Source organism: Nothobranchius furzeri, chromosome 14 (genome assembly GCF_043380555.1).
Source record: "Nothobranchius furzeri strain GRZ-AD chromosome 14, NfurGRZ-RIMD1, whole genome shotgun sequence".
In the NCBI taxonomy this organism is placed as follows: domain Eukaryota; kingdom Metazoa; phylum Chordata; class Actinopteri; order Cyprinodontiformes; family Nothobranchiidae; genus Nothobranchius; species Nothobranchius furzeri.
Window position 1 is genome coordinate 31,531,386 of NC_091754.1, and position 20,386 is coordinate 31,551,771.

At 43.8% G+C, this 20,386-nt stretch overlaps 1 protein-coding gene across 4 annotated transcripts in view; it reads right to left on the reverse strand.

Moving 5' to 3' along the window:
- sema5ba (sema domain, seven thrombospondin repeats (type 1 and type 1-like), transmembrane domain (TM) and short cytoplasmic domain, (semaphorin) 5Ba) overlaps nucleotides 1–20,386 on the reverse strand; it is a 266,236-nt gene that overhangs the window by 64,425 nt on the left and 181,425 nt on the right. For all 4 annotated transcript variants that reach the window (XM_054746665.2, XM_015965908.3, XM_015965907.3 and 1 more), the window contains one exon: nucleotides 10,477–10,762. In XM_054746665.2, the coding sequence (XP_054602640.1) occupies nucleotides 10,477–10,762 (286 nt within the window). The remainder of the gene's footprint in view (nucleotides 1–10,476; nucleotides 10,763–20,386) is intronic.

Consider the following 20,386-nt stretch of genomic DNA (forward strand, 5'->3'; position numbering starts at 1 on the left):
GATCTGAGCAACATCTTTGTTACCACAGACAACTCCCCTAATCCTAATCTCACTTCATCTCACAATCAAGATGAGACATTCGAACTTCTCCAAGTGTCTCAGTCAATTCCAACTCGGTGGGAGCATTCCCGTTTCTTCCAGCTGAGAATCATGGCCTCTGATTAGGAAGACTTGTGTCTCATCCTGTCCAAAACCACAGATAGGATCAGAGTGAAGTAGCAGCCCCTAACCCTAATCCTAATCCTAACCAAAACCTTTTAAATTAGGCTCTTTACTTTCTCTCTGACTTATTTTAAGCTATGTTCTCATAGCTGAGCAGGTGTGGCACAAACCCAGATTTGTCTGCACCTCAGTGTGAGTATAGTGGAGTCTGAACACGCAGGTTTTAGCCAATGTCCCCTAACCCACGTTTTCTAGGGAAAAACAGCAGCAGCTAAAACCACATTAAGGGCAGCGTTTCAACCTCAGTGAATACCTCCATCTCTGCAGAAATCAGGAGAAAAAAGGCTCACTCAGCAGAGCCACGGGGCTGCAGGGACTAGAGACCCAAAAGAGCCTGCCAGGATTATCCTTACACATATTTATACACCGAGAGGCAGTAGCACCAGCAAAAGCAACAGCTTCGGCCCAAAATAGTCCTCCTCACAGGCCGACTGAGTCAGCAGCATCTACATCAAACAATACATCAACAACACACTCTCTTTGGGTTAAATAGAAACAAAAAAAAAGACATCGTGTGGACATTTATTCTATTTTTATTTAATGCATCTCTTTGGAAAAAGGCATAAAAGTATAATTCAGCCTTTAATTTCAAGTTTGATTTAATGTCAGTCACAAAATGGGAGGAGATTATTGAGAATTATTGGAGCGTTATGTTGAATGAGTCAGATGGCTGCCAACCAAATGGCCTGTCCTGCACGTCCAGTCGGATCTCAGTCAGTCTGATTTTTATTTCTAATGGATGTGAAGGACTTCAGGATGTCTCCGTGTTCTAATGCTGACTGACCATAAAGCTTAAGAGCTAGGCTCAATATTTTTTTCATTTTATGTAATTATCTATGGACACGGTCCAAATTAGTCCTTTTCTGTTGACACAGCTGCTAAGTTTGGTCATAAGTGATAAAAATGACTTCATCAAATGTGTGTTCAGGGTCTCGACACCTCTCAGGAACCCATCTATCCCCATCGGTGTGCAGCAAATCAAAATGTCAAAGTCTATAAGCTTTAAAAGCAGTCCAACGTTGGCTTTTGCTAATATTCCTTCCTGCATTTGAATGTAGAAATAAACTTGTGTTTCCTATACCATTACCAGATAATAACATCAAAACGTTTTATTGTTTGCTTGATCTGATCCTTAAAATGATCATCACAGTTACAGTATTGTGAAAAACTATTTGCCCCCTTCCTGATTTCTTATTCTTTTGCATGTTTGTCACACAAAATGTTTCTGATCATCAAACACATTTAACCGTTAGTCAAAGATAACACAAGTAAACACAAAATGCAGTGTTGAAATGATGGTTTTTATTATTTAGGGAGAGAACAAAATCCAGACCTACATTGCCCTGTGCGAAACAGTAATTGCCCCCTTGTTAAAAAATAACCCAACTGTGGTGTTTCACACCTGAGTTCAATTTCTGTAGCCACCCTCAAGCCTGATTACTGCCACACCTGTTTCTATCAAGAAATCACTTAAACAGTAGCTGCCTGACACAGAGAAGTAGAGCAAAAGCACCTCAAAAGCTAGACATCACGCCAAGATCCAAAGAAATTCAAGAACAAACGAGAACAAAAGTAATTGAGATCTATCAGACTGGTAAAGGTTATAAAGCTATTTCTAAAGCTTTGGGACTCCAGCGAACCACAGTGAGAGCCATTATCTACAAATGGCAACAACATGGAACAGTGGTGAACCTTCCCAGGAGTGGGCGGCCAACCAAAATTACCCCAAGAGCGCAGAGACAACTCATCCGAGAGGTCACTAAAGACCCCAGGACAACTTCTAAAGAACTGTAGGCCTCACTTGCCTCAGTTAAGGTCAGTGTTCACGACTCCACCATAAGAAAGAGACTGGGCAAAAATGGCCTGCATGGCAGATTTCCAAGACGCAAACCACTGTTAAGCAAAAAGAACATTAGGCCTCGTCTCAATTTTGCTAAGAAACATCTCAATGATTGCCAATACTTTTGGGAAAATACCTTGTGGACTGATGAGACAAAAGTTGAACCTTTTGGAAGGCAAATATCCCGTTACACCTGGCGTAGAAGTAACACAGCATTTCAGACAAAGAACATCGTACCAACAGTAAAATATGGTGGTGGTAGTGTGATGGTCTGGGGTTGTTTTGCTGCTTCAGGAACTGGAAGGCTTGCTGTGATTAATGGAACCATGAATTCATCTGTCTACCAAAACATCCTGAAGGAGAATGTCCGGCCATCTGTTCATCAACTAAAGCTGAAGCGATCTTGGGTGCTGTAGCAGGACAATGACCCAAAACACACCAGCAAATCCACCTCTGCATGGCTGAAGAACAACAAAATGAAGACTTTGGAGTGGCCTAGTCAAATTCCTGACCTGAATCCTATTGAGATGCTATGGCATGACCTTAAAAAGGCAGTTCATGCTAGAAAACCCTCAAATAAAGCTGAATTACAACAATCTGCAAAGATGAGTGGGCCAAAATTCCTCCAGAGCGCTGTAAAAGACTCGTAGCAAGTTATTACAAATGATTGATTGCAGTTATTGCTGCTAAGGGAGGCCCAACCAGTTACTAGGTTTAGGGGGCAATTACTTTTTCACACAGGGCAATGTAGGTTTGGATTTTGTTCTCTCCCTAAATAATAAAAACCATCATTTCAACACTGCATTTTGTGCTTACTTGTGTTATCTTTGACTAACGGTTAAATGTGTTTGATGATCAGAAACATTTTGTGTGACAGACATGCAAAAGAATAAGAAATCAGGAAGGGGGCAAATAGTTTTTCACAATACTGTATGTTTGTCCCACCATTTGAAAGACATTTTTGATTCTAATGTAAAAATTAGGCACTTTTTGTTAAATATTAGTGTTAAAGGAGTAGGGCACTAGCAAACTGCCAGATTAGAGGAGAGCTTCAGGCAAGCCCAGAATCTACACATCTCCAATGCTAACACCAGCCCGTCCAGGCAAATGCTAGCCTATCCATGCTAATAGACAGCAGAGGGAGTGTTTGAACCAGTCAATGACTGCTGAGGGCTGCTAGTCCCTAGCGTAATAACGCCGGTAAAGGTGCTATTCCTCAGTAAGCAGCGCCAGCCTCAGTTACCGGTGCCAGCTTATCATTAATCAGATCAGTAGTTTGCTTCAGAATTTATGTAGCCTCCTGCTGCTGGGCAGTAATCTTAATTTTGGCCCCCATACCGTGCCATAATATTCATATATATAGGATGGCTTGCCAGACTTTCAGAAGGCAGGAATTTCAGTCTTATTCCCTGATTGTTCTCCATTAAAGCTGAAATAAATAAAAATCAGATACTTTCTATTCAGGAAGACGGAAACAAATAAAATGCTGCAACTTTTGTCTCAGAAGTTGCTTCACAGATAAACCACTTCTTTCAATTGTAGACTGATAAATTAATTGGTCATTTGTGTTAGCACTCTTTATCCTACCAGGGAGCTCTCAAGATATGAGGACCTGTAACAACCGGTGAAGTGGAGGGTCAGTGAACGCACCCAGAAATAGATAAAGAGGCTCATAATTAGTAATGTCACGCTGCACACCTGCGTGGGTGAGTAATGCTGCCAGACTGAAACAACAGGAGATTCTGCATTAAGGAGCTGGAGTTAATTAAAAGACCCAACTGAGTATCTTTTCTGACAGAACACTTAAACCTGTTTTTGTTTGTTGGATTCATCTTTATTTTTCTGAAAAGATCCAGAGTAAAATGTATGGAGGGGATTTAAAACATATTTGATGCTTGTTTTTAGTAAGAACTGTTCCATCTGTAAAACGCTGTAGAAGAGGATAACAAATGTTGGGCTGGGACCTCAATATTTGCAACTAAACTCTAATTTGTGGGCGTTGAGGGTCTCCAGAGGTCAAGTGAACATGTTCCTAACATTTGTCCACTAAAAAGTTGCAAACTATTGGCTCAACTCATTTTTATTTAGCGTTTAAGCAACATTTACCTCAACCAGTTTAACTCCATATCTGGGCAGAACAGTTGAAACAGGTGAACAAAACATGTAAAACTATTTCATCCATCCGTTTCTGTCCACTTATCCGGAGACGGGTCGCGGGGGCGGAAGCCTAAGCAGGGAGGCCCAGACTTCCCTCTCCCCAGCCACTTGAGCCAGCTTCTCCGGGGGAATCCCAAGGCGTTCCCTGTCCAGCCAAGAGACAAAGTCCCTCCAGGGTGTCCTGGGTCTTTCTTTAGGTCTCCTCCTTGTTTGGACATGCCTAAATACCTCACCAGGGAGGCATCCAGTTTCATCCTAACCAGACGCCCGAGCCACCTCAACTGGCTCCTCTCGATGTGGAGGAGCAGCAAATCTACTCCAATCCCCTCCCAGATGACCAAGCGTCTCACCCTACCTGGAGCCATCTTTGTGTGTGGTGGTGGATTAACTTAGGTGAATTCAGGGGGTTTTGTCTACCACACACAAGGCATTCATTGTATAATGTCAGCTGATATGATGTGTTTTGTTCCCTAGAAGAAGAAACCGCTGACTGATTGAATTAACAAAAATAGGATATCATAACCAGATTTTATCTATCTGCAAAAAATAGCTCCACCATAATGAATTAAAAAGAACACAGAGCACCTTTTATGTTTTCTAGAGAAAACCTAACGAACGAGTCCTGTGTCACTCGTTTAAGGGCCATCGGAGGACACGCAGAGAGAAGGTCCCAAACAGCACGGAGACCTGGCCCGGATTGTAAGCAGACAGAAAGGATAAGTACTCGGTTCCAGCTCGTCTCGTGTTTTACAGCCCTTAACTCCTGGGAGTAACCGTGAGCCTGTTCAATTTAGGCCAGACAGATGGAGACGGTGTTTGTGGTGATTGCATTACCATATCCAACCCCGATGAGGAGAGCAGTTTTGGAGGGCGGACCGATGAGTCCCCTCAGAAAAGAAGCAGGAAACAATGGAGGGGAGACAAAAGCTTGGAGCTCAATAATTTCTTCTCATTAAATCTTCCTTTCTCCTTTCTTCATCCCTCCTGTTTTTTCTCTGTATTTGTCTCTCTATCAGCTCCAGCTCCCTGTGGCTGATTTCACCCATCACTGAAAATGGCTGCAGGCTGATGGGAAGCAGCCATGTAATGTCAAGCACTGGCAGATTAACAGGTGAGAGCAGAAGGTGAGCGGCAGGATCCCGCTTCTCCCCTGACAGAACACAGAATCTGTCTGAAAGTCCGCACACGTCAGCGCACGTTCATCTGCAACACAACTTTAATACAAACAGGCGTTGGTTGGACCCGAGCTAACCATTCACCCTTTACTTTTACTTTTCAAACTTAAAATCTATTCAGCCTAAATACACTGCCCTGGCTCACACACTCTGATTTCTCGTTGAACCCATGGACGTAATTTTTTTCTGGGGGGACGAGGGGGGTGGGGTGGGGGAGACATTCCCCCCCCCCCCCCCCCACTTTTTCCAAAGTCAATTTTTGACTCACTGTGCGTGTGGCAGCCCTTCCGCGCGCTCGGTTTGAGGCTGCCGCGTGCTCGTTGGCCAACGTGCGCACGCAGGTTTGTCACTTGTGCACATCCTTGTGCGCTCACAGACACAGTTTGCTCCCTCTCAGTGTACAAATGACCTCTCGCCATGTATATTTTCACTCGAGACGTTCCAACTTCCACGCACGAGTCCTGTTCGCACGCGCAATGTGGACAATACGCGTGCACGGGTTTTGGCGTCCATCTGACGCCATAGTTTTCCTTGTAATAAACTCCAGCTGAAGCAAAACCAGAGACGATGTGATTCAGTCAGAGAGCTGCATCCTCTCTGGTCCATGGCAGCAGGTAGGTGTAGGTGGCTCTCACCACTGGAACACGGTCGTTCTCCTACTGCACCGGCGAGAAAAGCACTGGAGTAACAAACCTTCTGAAGAGGAAAAAAATCTGAAGGCTAAATGGAAAGAGGCTGAAGTGTTATGGTGTGTGTGTCAGTCGTCCCTATTAATATTCCTGTTGGTGGTGACGGGGCTCTTCAGCACAGCTGCAGCACGTTTCTGTGTTTAGCTTTCATGATCTGCTCTGCACAACGCAAAACACTGTTCTGAATGACGTCTGCAGCTCAATAATAATCTGTTCCACACTGAGACTGAAATCTGAGGAAAAGCTTCTCAGACCCTGGTGCTACAAACTAATCAGATTACTTAATCAGCTGTTTATAGACAAAATTCTGATAGAATCAAAAGAACACATGCAAGCAAATGAAATGATAAAAATCAAATGAACTTGATTTTAGCAGGAGGCTTTTTTTTAAATCAGTTTACACAGCAGTAGAAAATGCTGTTCTTCATGTTTTAGTGGTGACTTTTCTTAGTTTAACCCTTTAAATATTTTTCAATGCATATTTTGAGATTAAAACAAAAATATTAATAACTTATAACATAACTCTTCACAAAATAACCCTCAGCAGGGTTTTAAAATAGCTCCAGCCAGATTAATAATCTGTGTTAGTTAAAGTCTCATTAAAATCTAGTCCCAGGAGAGCGTCTTCAGCACACATAGTTAAATGTTCCGTTTCACGCTATTTTAAACTTCTTAGAAAAGTTAGGCACAGTAAATGATAAAATATTACCACTGGCACTATTGACGGGTCATTTATCTTAAATACGTCATTTTTGTCAGTCTGAATTCATACCTGGAAATGAAACGGTTCTTTCAGGTAAACTCCGCCCATGCCTGGTCTGACAAAACATGCTTACAACAGCATGTTAGGCAAGCTTATTGCTGTACTGGCTATGGTAGTCTAGTGGTTAAGGTGTCAGCTTGCTTTTTACCGTGTGGGCAGTATTTTTTGGGGCGACAGTGGCACAGGAGTTAAGTGCTCGCCTCGCAATCGGAAGGTTGCAGGTTCGAGCCCCGCTCAGTCTGTCGCTGTCGTGTCCTTGGGCAAGACACTTAACCCACGTTGCCTGCTGGTGGTGGTCGGAGGGACCGGTGGCGCCAGTGCTCGGCAGCCTCGCCTCTGTCAGTGTGCCCCAGGGCAGCTGTGGCTACATTGTAGCTCATCACAACCAGTGTGTGAATGTGTGTGTGAATGGGTGAATGACTGATTGTGTTGTAAAGCACCTTGGGGGGTTCCAGGACTCTAGAAGGCGCTATATCAAATACAGGCCATTTACCATTTTCTTTAGCCGGCTGAAGCAAATTTTACGGTTTTATATTTTAGTTTTATTGATTAATTTCTGCAAAACCTGTATTGTCTCTAAAAATATTTGAATTTGGTTCCCTATAGGTTATAAATTGTAAGTCGCTTTGGATAAAAGCGTCTGCCAAATAAATAAACAGAAACATAAACAATAGGCGGTGCTAAATGCTGACAGCTACCAGCCAGCAAAAGCAAGGACACTGGAACTGGAATTTACAGGGAATTTCTATACTGAACAGCCGAACGGCACTGCTACTCATGGTGCAAATTTAACACCAACCAAAAATATCACCATCAGAACATTAAACAGAGACAGACGCCAATTAACACATCCCTAGTAATAACACCCCAACAAAACACCCGGAAACACACATATATAGAACAAAACCCCCCTGAAAATTCCCTACCCACTCTGCTTACTCCACCGAAGACCCTAGGAGGTGCCCAAGGGCTTGATTTTTCCACACTGACACCGCATCAGAAGGCGGTGGTCACTAACCTAGGGGTAAAGTTGGACACAGAGCTCAGATTTGAGGCTCAAGTGAACGGAATCCTGAGATCTTGCTTCTTTCATCTACGCCAAATAGCAAAAATTAAGCCATTTCTGTCACGTAGTCATTTGGAAACTGTGATCCATGCCTTTGTTAGCTGCGGGCTGGATTATTGCAACTCGCTATATGCGGGGCTTAGGCAAGCTCCAATAGCACGCCTCCAGGTGGTTCGGAACTCTGCTACTTGGTTGTTAACATCTACCAGGAGGTCTGAACATATTACACAAGTCCTACGTGCCCTGCATGGCTCCCTGTCTCCTATCGCATCAGGTTTAAGGTTATCCTGTTTGTGTTTAAGGCGTTAAACTCAAGGGCACATAAATACCTTTCTGACATCATCCACCGACATGTCCCGGTGCATTCCCTTAGGTCAGCTGACCAGAGACTTTTAACAGTGCCCAGGTACAGCCTGAAGTCTCGTAGGAGTCGTGCCTTTTCAGTGCTCAGACCAAGTCTTTGGAATGAGTTGCCAGCCGACGTAAAGCAGGCCAAATCACTTGAGACCTCTGTTCTCATTGGCGTTTGGACATTGAAGTTGGGATTGCGTGGAGAGCATCACTTTGAATGTGTCTGGATCTGATTCTGGAAACAGGACTGATAAGGATTGCGAACTTGTACTCGGGATTTCTTATTGTATTTAAAATGGTTATATGTCTGTTTTATTGTTGTGCTTGTTATTGGTGTACAGCGCAGTGTTGCCAACTTTTTTTGACTGAAAGTAGCTGAAGTTCCCCCCAAAAGTCGCTAGATGTCGCCAGATGACATCAAGTGCAAATGTGCATACGACTCAATGACATCATCTAGTTTGCGTGATGACATCACCACGTTTGCGTCATGACGTCACCGGTCTTGTAGAGAAAATCAAATAAAACCCACGTTATTTTATGAAAAAAAAAATTATTTATTTTTTAATATTTTATTCAAATAAAAACCCCATAGAATACAAAACAGCAGCCTTTAAAACATCAAGGAAAGATGGCACAAAAAAATGGAAGGGATATTTTTATTTTGTCTGAAGGGAATGGAACTCTTAAACACAAGAATATTAAATAGATAGGAATGTATGTATGATTGAATTAAAATGAATTTTCTCTTGTAGTTTTCAAGTGCCTAGAGATGTATTCTTCTGTTGTGATTCAGTGCTATATATTGACCTAATAAATAATATATATATTTTGTTTTTGTTTGGTTTTGTTGATTTTAGTACTTTTGCGTAAAAAGAAGCTTGCCGTATTTAGTATTCAGAAATGTTACATGCAAACTGCCAATGACCTGAGGTGTTTGTCTTACAGTATTATTCTGGTTTTTATAAAAGTTTAAAATGTGCTGGTAATGGCAGACAGGATTCAGACTGGAGAGCTTCCACGAGAGGAGCAGTGCCTGATGACAAGATTAGTTTTCATTGACTCTTTACAGAATTTATAAAGTAAAACTCAAAATTTGCAGCTGAAACAGGAAACTACATCCATGCAGCCAAAAATGGGTTTGTTTGTTTTTTTATCGAGGAAATAACAATATGACACAGTGAAAAGCTCCAAAAAGTGGATTTTCCATGATACGGCCTCTTTACGACAAAAAAGCTCAAACTTACTGAAACAGCTCCTGCTGTAAAAGTAAAGTCATTTTAAAAAGGCTGCAGCTATAACAGAACGGCTGGATCAGGGTATGGCTCTAGTTTGATTTATTTATGTGAGGAAATGAGTAAAAACTTAAAAACCACCTACAGGTAAAACGTTAACGTGGTTCTCTTGTAAAATCTCCTGCCACCGTGATGGGTAACCTTGAATGTTGGGATGAAAGCAGAAAACTGGATGAGGATTGTAGATGTACATGGAACATCACAGAAGAACCAGCTCACAATTCAGCCGTTCACCAAGGACAGGAAACAGTATTTTGGTTAATGACAGGAACTATTCTGGTCTTTTGGCGCAGATGCACAAAATGTGAGCCTGGCAAGCCTTCCTATGTGTGTAAAGGATGGCCACAACCATTGAAACAACCCAGTTGTGGGGAGGAATCCATGGTTGCCTTTCAAACTGTCTCTGCATGTTATTAGTATAGCTAGAACCAATCAGAGCAACAAACAACATAACATGTTGTCAACAGGGCAGTCCACCACTTACAATCGCAGAAGAAGAAAATATGTCCTTTATTCTAAATAAAGGACTTAAGAACTCAAAAACAAGCTCAAGTCTAAATCGTCCGAAGTTGATGCCAAATCCATTTCAACCAAAGGCTGTTCCTGAGTCAACGCCATCTTTGCAGTTTTTCTCGTTCATGGCTCTGGTGCTAAGCCCCCCCACCCCCCAACGTATCTCTGGTCTGTGATTGGCTGGAGCTAAAATTGCTTAGTCCAATGATAGACCTGCTGAGGTCACAATGCAGTGTGGCTAGACCGAACGACCATGGTTTGTCTAAATTTCTAGGCTAGTATAATGTAGCATCAAGTGAAAATCACAGAGGGCTGCTGCGTATAAACGGTTCATTACTTGCCTAAAACGAATCCCGGACATCTGAATCCAAACATGACTGGACAGGTGCCGCGTTGCTTGTTACTCACACGTTGGTGGTGAAGATGCCGTAGATGAGGTCCTGCTCAGGCAGGTAGAAGGTGCTCTGCAGCTCGTTGTAGTAGAAAGGGATCTCTCCAGAGCGGGAACAGTTCAGCCTCGCCTTCATGAACGTGGTCCAGGTGTCCTCCAGGAGAAAGCGTCCACCAATGTCATTCTTGCAGACTCTGGCCACGCGAGAGTAGACCGTCTTGCCACAGTCGTGCTCCACGGCGTTCTCCCTCAGGAAGAAGAAGGTGAAGAGGCCAATGTCATAGGCTGAGATGAAGTGTGGCTCTGTGGGCAGGTGGGAAAGGAAGGGAAGATCATCACGTTTACTCTGGGAAACAAAAAAATGGCCACATTTATCTTCCAGACGTTGCTGCTTTGACCTTTGTTCTGGTTATTGATTACAACAAAAACTTGTGCTCTGGTTTAAGTTGGCCTGGAAAAAGGCCTCAATGTCAAATGTGCAAATGAGAGGAGATGCTGCAGAGGGGAAGAAGAGCAGAGGATAAAAAATGGTTACAAATAAATCCATGTGATGTTTTGATGGTAAATCCATGAAATCCGTGTCTGTTTAACTAGATGGCCGTGCTGCTTTTATTGCCCCGGGTGACATCGGCCATGAGTAATGATGTCCCATTGCTGCAGGTAAGAAGCAGTGGACAACTGGGTTACTGCAAATACACAAATCATGACCAATTTATGGCTGGCAGTAAAAATGTAAGCACCCAATCGTAGATGTTTTAGTTTTGGGATTTTAAAAGAAGAAAATAAACATTATTTTTAGAAGTCATTGCAACTGCTTTTGTGTTTGATTACTAAACGCTCATGATCGCTCTGCACCAAAACGCTGGTATGGTCTCCCGTCTGCACTCAGTCATCTGTAATATCTCACAAACCACTGGACAAATTGTAATGAGCTCCAAGACAGAAATCAGGGCTTGTCTACAAATGATTCACTTTTGGAGTCATCCTGATTCCAGAGAACTGAAACAACAAAGTGAACGAACATAAAAAAGCTTTTCTTTCAGTCTCTTTTACAGAGTTTTAGCTAAAGCCTTGCGTTGGTAGGTAAGTCGTTCAATGAATGCATGAGATTGCATAACTTATTTTCATAATTTGGCTAAATGAAAAACACCAACAGAAGATGCTCTTAGTTTAAAAGTGTGACATGAAAGGTGGAGCGTGATGGTGATTTCTTTAGAGAACGCCAGGATTTAAAAGGGCGTTCTAATAGTTCTATGACCATTACCAATGTTCACAAAGTTCTTCTCGCATACAGAAAATTGTTCTTTTAGAAAGAGCCATTTCTGGGTTCTGTCACCTTAAGGAAACAAGCTGGAGCTGGCCACGCCTGCTCACCCCCCACTCAGGCTGCTATTAGCTGAGAAGCTCCTCCAGCAGCAGCTCTCGCTTGCATGTGAGGTGGTTCTAGTGTTACTTACCAATTAGTGACATCACAAACAGGGCGGAGTTTTTCCCATTTAGAGTGTTTATTGAGGCAGTAGAGACCTACGTGGCAGCACAAAAGCATGCAAAAGGTGAGTTTTGCACAACTTGTCCCCTTAAACAATAGATCCAGATGGTTGGAGGGATCGCCACAGTATTCCCCTCTGACCACTACCAACACAGGCAAGTTGGGTGAAGGGTCTTGCCCAAGGACACAACAGCAGGAGGTTGAAAGATTATTAAAAATGGAGAAAACTGCTATAAATCTGGGTATGTGGTAACTAAGAAAATCCTTTTATCACTTTGCTGTTGGCTCTGTTCTTCACTCTGCTGTGGTCTGTTGGGGTGCATGCAGCTCTGACTGAGACAGGAAGAGACTGAACAAGCTAGTTAACAAAGCTAGCTCGGTTCTGAGCAGCCCAATGGATTCCATTGAGGAGAAGTGTGAAAGGGAGGATCAGCACCTCCAAATCTGAGACCATGGTTCTCGACCGGAAAAGGGTGGCTTGCCAACTCCAGGTCGGGGGAGAGGTGCTACCTCAAGTGGAGGAGTTTAAGTATCTCGGGGCGGATTGGTTCGGCGTCTGCAGTGATGCGGACGCTGAGCCGATCTGTCGTGGTGAAGAGGGAGCTGAGCCAGAAAGCCAGGCTCTCGATTTACCGGTCGATCTACGTCCCAATCCTCACCTATGGTCATGGTCTTTGGGTAATGACCGAAAGAACGAGATCGCGGATACAAGCGGCCGAAATGAGTTTCCTCCGTAGGGTGGCCGGGCTCAGCCTTAGAGATAGGGTGAGGAGCTCGGACATTCGGGAGGGACTCGGAGTAGAACCGCTGCTCCTCCGGATCGAAAGGAGTCAGTTGAGGTGGTTTGGGCATCTGGTCAGGATGCCTCCTGACGCCTCCCTGGGGAGGTGTTTCGGGCATGTCCTGCCGGCAGGAGGCCCCCGGGTCGACCCAGGACACGTTGGAGAGGTTACATCTCCAATCTGGTCCGGGAACGCCTTGGGGTCCTGCCGGAGGAGCTGGTGGAGGTGGCCAGGGAGAGGACGGTCTGGAGCTCCCTAATTGAGATGCTGCCCCTGCGACCCGGACCCGGATAAGCGGAGGAAGACGACGACGACGACCTTTAGTTGTAGATTTAAAAAAAAACACTCAGTTTAAAACAAAGCATTTTTGCAGCTCATCTGTGCTGAGTGTGTTAGTATCAGCATAGATGAAATGTCCCTGAGAAACACACTGAATTAGTTACAACTCAACAGGCATAAAATGAAAGTGAGGCCAGAAGAGAAAACTGCGCAAAAAAAAAAACATGTCTTGTTCCGGATCGTTCCTCATGCAGAGAAACCTGCAGCACATTCCTGAATCACAAAACTGTAAAGAAGGAAACAGCTGCTTTGACACTGAGCTGATTGTGGCTTCAACACAATGAGGATTTGTTTTCTACGGCTGTGTTTTCTTTTGTCAGGCAGTCTTGTGCACAATCAACCAAAGACAACACTCTGCTGCCGCTGTTGCTTCAGTTCTCCACTGGGACCCGTTTGTTTTAAGCGACATCCCACTCAGACGCACACACACACCAGGTCCAACACAAATGGAATAAAACAAACACTCTTAATTTGCATTCACACATAAACCAAATGTAACAGCGCATATATACAGCACACACACACTCGCACTGAGAGGAAATAACCTGTTAACAGCCATGATGGAATGTGCCTAGGGGTCCAACGGGGCGTTAACATAAAAAAAAGGAGCAGAAATGGGACATACAGACAGAACTGCTGTCCACAGAGCAGCTCTACAGCAGTTACCTAATTTTATTTCACCCTGGTGAGAAAAATAACCATCAGTTTGGACCGTGGGCTGGAGAGGAGCATCAAGAACAAAGAAACAATCCGCTAGGGATGCTGATTCTCCGACGCTGTAATCAGGTTTTGTTTTAGGTGCAGCCGCTGCAGAAGACCTCACGCTCTGATTATTCTGTACAAACGTAGAGCAGAGTTTTCAACAGCGCCGTCTAATTTAACAGATAATCTAATCAGCTTAACCAGTTTGACTTTAATTAAGTGGACGTCCTAATCAGTCTGTTCTAAGTTTTTACCAAAGGGTTCGTCATGACAGAAAACAAACCCGAGACACATCATAACTGAAGGGATGTTTAGTCCGTTTAAAGGGGTTTTAGGTTAAATGCTATAAATCATTACTTTGGTTCCTGTAGCTTCCTTAATGGCTTTAATTTGTGAAAAATTGCTTTTACGTCCCAAAGGACTGATGAGCTAACAGCTAGTCCACACAAAACCACGACCATAGTAAATTGCTGCAATATTTAAACAACATTTTGTTCTGGATTCATTTCAGAGAAACATAAAGAATTTCCTCCTGGTGACATTTTCTCTCGTAAGTCAACAAATTACATGCAAACAACAATTTAATGTGAACTTTTACACAGAAACACAATTCTAAAGAGATGAAAAGATCTAATCAGTACAATTTATGCAGCGTACATCCCAACAAACCTGTAAACAAAACTAGATAATTATCTGAATAAGCTCTTTCCCTGCAGCTACAGGCTTAGCAAAGAACATATTTACTTTAAATATGGCACAAACCAGACAATATAAGCATCACACATGCATATGTAACATATGTGCGCTGTTACCTGGACGCACAGCATTGTTTGTGTTTCCGTACCTGTGTTTATGCACACAGTAGGCACACGAGCCAAAGGGCAGGCGGAGCTGACAGATTCTGCATGATATCACCGAAGCTGCGTGGGTGAAACTGTGATGCAGAGTTTTATTTCCTCTCCAGCTTCCTGCTGAGTGGTAAACAGATTTTTCCGTCTGACGGGTGGGTTGGCTGCCGGAGGGCAGAGTAACGTGACGCGGCGCTTCAGATCAGATGCAGCCACAGCGGTTAAAGGACAGCTGCTTAAGGATCTCACATAGAAACGCTGGATGCTTAAAAAACGAGAGATTCTTATGTTTTAGTCTAATTACGTCCAAACAGGACAGATGGTCTGGTGGAAGTTCATAAACCAGTTAGGTGATCTCCTGCTTTCACTTTTCAGACACATGCAGTTATTTTTTTTTACTGTTATAGTAAATTTATGCTTTTTATATATTTCTTTTGTGTGAAGAAATCTGTAAATAAAAGTGGATCAGATTGGAATATGCAAAGGAAAAAAATGCAAAAGTTGTAGATCTGATTGTTTGACTTCCTCGAGGTCTTCTCTTTGGCCTTCTGCCAAGAGGTCAAAGGTGACTGAGCTAAAGTAAATTAGCTGTGGAGGCCATCTTTATTATGATGGCCTCCAAAAGCTAATCACTTGTAGATGTACATCCAATAATTACCTTCTGGGAGTTTATTTAAAATCCATTTACTGGTAAATCAAAGATAGCCACCACAGCAGGCCAATAGGCAAAGACAAAAAATGGCAACAACTCCATTTTTCAGTTTGGTGACTCGGTAGCTAAAAATCACCTGGTGCTGACAAACCTTGTACTAAGTTCATGCATTTTGGTATTTTCAACACACAGACAGCAGTAGCTCAGGAGGTAGAGCAGGTTGTCGGGTAAACGGAGGGTTGTGGGTTGGATCCAACCAGAGAACGCTGCTGTTGTGTCCTTGAGCAAGACACTTAACCCGCCTTGCCTGCTGGTGGTGGTCGGAGGGACCGGTGGTGTCTGTGTTCCGATGACATCGCCTCTGTCAGTGTGCCCCAGGGCAGCTGTGGCGACATCGTAGCTCATCCCCACCAGGGTGTGAATGTGTGAATGACTGATTGTGAAGCGCCTTGGGGGATTGTAGAACCCCTTAGAAGGGTCATTTACCACGTAACAAAAGCTGTTACTTCTCAACAACTGTGTTTCTATATCAAGAACCCCCCCCCAAGGTGCCTTAGCCCCCCCCCCCCCCCCCCCAAGACACTTTCATCCACAAACACACATTCACAATGTAGCCTGGGTGAGCTGACAGAGGTTGTCATATACACCAGATGCCATCATTCCCTCCAACCACCACTAGTAGGCTGGTGAAATAGCTTGCCCAAGTAAACGGGCTGTGGGGTGTGGACCAGCAGCCCCGTGGTTACGGGCTGAGCTCCTAACTATTGTCCTTTTGGCCCTCGTTTAAACCTCAGGGAAGGCTGTGAGCGAGCGTTCAGGTGTTAATCTCACTCAGGTTTACCTAACCTTTAGTTTTAAGAGACAGAATGTTGGCCAGACTCTTTAAAGTCCCACTAGTCATCATCACACACTGGTGAAATGTATCTCTGTGTTTGAACCCCAATCTCAGAGTCCCAGTCAGAAAGACTCTACCACTGAGAAGGTGAAACCAAGGTCCTAAAACACACAGGAAAACAAACGTCATGTCCTCCTTAACTAAGGTAGTTATGCAGCTCCAGAGGCAGCAAGGATATACTTGCTGAAGCAGACAAAACACAAACTAGGTCATAAAACCGTAAAGTCAACAGCTTTGTCCTGGATTGAGCTTAAACTGCAGAGTGATGGGGAGAATAATCCCTCTGCTGTTTACACATGTATGACTGTGATGGGCTGTTAGCAGTCAGGTATCCACCCTCGGTGCAGCATGACAGGATAAACTGACAATCATAAAGACCAACCAACCTGAGCTAACGCTGGGCATGAATGACCTAGTGCAAATTACAGAAAGAACGGAAGGGCTAGCGTAGCCTGGATCAAAGATCATTTTAATGAAGGCCGACGAAAGGTGATTAACTGTAACAGAAACAAACATGTCCTCACAAAAGTACATAAACATTGTTTAGATCATTTCTCTGGCTTTTTTTGTTTCTTTAGGACGTTCAGATGCATGATGGGAAACAGTTGTTCAGCACCTGGCAGGCTCCCGATCCAATAAGGGAACGAATAGATTAGATCCAAGACTCACCCCGCCTCAGGTTCTCCTGAACTGAGAAGCTCAGAGCTGGAAATGAGATTTTCATTCACAGCCCAAATCCAGTGGGAACACGACTCCATAACCTCACAGAGGCAGCCACGGAGCAAAGCGGGCATGGAGCGCTGGAGTGGAGGGGACGTGTGTGTCTGGATCCCAGCAGCCAGCTGGGATTATGCTGATCAGGACACTATCCACCTTGTTAGCGTCTTCCTCTGAGTCACCTTGTTTCACACTCCTTTTTGCTTGTGTGTGTGGTTTTAAAAAGCACGCACGCACGCACGCACGCACACACACACACACACACACACACAGCCTGCAAATTCCCTGAGACAAGAGCACACCTGCACGGCGTGACGCATGCTGTGTGCTGTAATTCCTGCGTGTCCATGCTGCGAGGAATAATTACACCGCTCACTGACTCCTCCGTCTATTCCAATCCGACTCCGTCCTCTTTCCTGCGCTACAGCTCTCACATCACTCCTGGATCACAAATGTCTGACTCATCCGTCATTCCCAGCACTTCATCTCCCATCCTGCCTCCTCCGTCTCTCTCGTGTTCCGGCCGACTTTAGCGCAGAACTCCTTCCTGCCGCAGCTCCATGTTGCTACATATACATAGTGTTGATGATTTATTCATTACGCCATTTGTCACATAAAATCATCAGTGAGTCTAAAGATGGGTTCATTGTGTTAATTATTCATAAAGTGGAAAAGAGTCAATTGTCTCAGTGATGCGTGCTGGCAGCTTTTCTAGAGCTGCTCTTAGACAGCTGCTCAGACAAAACATAGACATCAGACCCAAAGGAGTTAAGCTTCTGGAGTGACGGTGGCACAGGAGTTAAGTGCTCGCCCCCGTAATCGGAAGGTTGCAGGTTCGAGCCTCGCTCAGTGTGTCGCTGTCATTGTGCCCTTGGGCAGGACACTTAACCCACGTTGCCTGCTGGTGGTGGTCGGAGGGACCGGTGGCGCCAGTGCTCGGCAGCCTCGCCTCTGTCAGTGCGCCCCAGGGCAGCTGTGGCTACATCGTAGCTCATCACCACCAGTGTGTGAATGTGTGTGTGAATGGGTGAATGACTGATTGTGTTGTAAAGCGCCTTGGGGGGTTCCAGGACTCTAGAAGGCGCTATATTAAATACAGGCCATTTACCATTTCTGGGTGAATTTCTCATTTCCCTCACACAGCACTTCAAATCAGATCTGGTTTCACTAAGAGGATGTAGTTCGACTCTCAGCTACTACCACAGCACGTAGTTCAGGACCTGACACACGGACAGACCAAGGACCGTTCCTGTTTATTCGTCTTTGATGGCCATCTAAAGTAAATAATATCTATCCAGCTATTTTCTGATAAACCAACCGAAGAACAAACTCATAGACAAACAGGTGAATGTCTCTGTGAATATTCAGTCAGACACACCTGAAAAAAACTAAAAAGTGAGGACATGTTGGTGTCTTGCTGACCTGCCTGGGTCACTGAAAAATCATTGCAGAGTTATTTTTTCATTCATTTAAGTTTTTTGTTGGTTTAAACTTGCTTATTTTGATTTTGATAATTCACATTTAAATATTTGGAAAAACAGTTTTTTTAAATGTTTCTTAAAAACATTCTAACTTACTATAACTACAAATGTATTGTCAAGATTAAAAAAAATACTTCCCTGGGTCCTCCTCCCGTTAGACACTCACGTATTTAATGACAGAAAACCACAGATGTGAGAGGCTCTCTACTCAGTAATATCAGAGAAGGAGAAACAGCCGGCTGCTACCACTTTAACTTTAGGACAAACTACCAGAGTCCCAAAAAGAAAAACACCATCTGAAGTCACCGACAACAAAAGACGTTTGGATGTAGAAAACGGCAACTGGTGTTTAGCACCATCTCGTTTTCTTTGACGATGTGGGCTTGCCTCAGCTTGGAGAAACAAAGGTCAGTTCCAGTTGGAGAGGTAAGCCTACAACAACACCAAGATGAAATGTGTCCTAAAACTTCCACTTTGCATGGCAGTTTAGTCATAAGCTATTTTAGATTCTCCTCATTGCCTAAATTTGCAATAAACACACACACACACACACACACACACACACACACACACACACACACACACACACACACACACACACACACACACACACACACACACACACACACACACACACACACACACCTAAAGCATTATTATGAACACCTTACTAATACGGTGTTTGACCGCCTTTCTCCTTCAGAGTTGCCTTAATTCTATGTGGCATTGATTCAACAAGGTGATGAAATTTAATTCAAGTTTATTTACATAGCGCCTAATCACGACAAGAGTCGTCTCAAGGCACTTCACATAATAAACATTCCAATTCAGGTCAGTTCATTAAGCCAATCAGAAAAAGGTTTCCTATATAACAAGTGTCAGTGACTTGATGCAATCCTCATACTAAGCAAGCATTTAGTGACAGTGGAGAAGAAAACTCCCTTTTAACAGGAAGAAACCTCCAGAGGATCCTGGCTCAGTATAAGCAGCCATCCTCCACGACTCACTGGGGATCGAGAAGACAGAGCAGGAGCGCGCGCACACACACACACACACACACACACACACACACACACACACACACACACACACACACACACACACACACACACAAGCATTCTTTAGAAATGTTGGCCCATATTAATAAGATAGCATCTTGCATTTGATGGAGATGTGTGGGATGCACATCCAGGGCACGAAGCTCCCCTTCCACCACATCCCAAAGATGCTCTATAGGGCTGAGATTTGGTGACTGTGGGGGCCGTTGTAGTACAGTGAACCCATTGTCATGTTCAAGAAATCAGTTTGAAATGATTGGAGCTTTATGACATGGTGCATTATCCTGCTGGAAGTAGCCATCAGAGGTTGGGTACATGGTGATCATGAAGGGATGGACATGGTTAGAAACAGTGCTCAGGTAGCCCGTGGCATTTAAACCATGCCCAATTGGCACCAAGAGGCCTAAAGTGTGCCAAGACCCCCCCCCCCCCCCCCATACCATGACACCACCACCACCACCAGCCTGCACAGTGGTAACAAGGCATGATGGATCCATGTTCTCATTCTGTTTATGACAATTAACTAAAATAGGTAAAATATTTTACAACAACAGCACCTTGTAGCAGGTCTCAGTTGCTCATTTGCTCAATCAGAACCAATCTCTGTTTTTTCATACTGAGTCTGTTCCTGTTTCCACCAGATAGATTATCTCAGCCGTCCCTTTCTAAATAATCTAATAAGGCAGCACCAGGTAACGATGCTGTTTCTATTCAGACCTCATTTCACTGCATATCTAATCAGTCTCTGCTAATTTGGTGAAATAACTGACAAGATGAGACAGATCAATTAAAATATAATGAAAACAATTAAAATGCCTAGCTCTGGTCAGATCCATAAAGATGCAGCTTTTCTTTCCACTTCTGCTCTTTGGGAAAAGCTGTTAACTTTTATTACAGAAAATTACAGAATCCCATCTTTGAAAGAGCACCAAGTGTTAGTCGTCTCGTTTCTTAGCTCGGACAA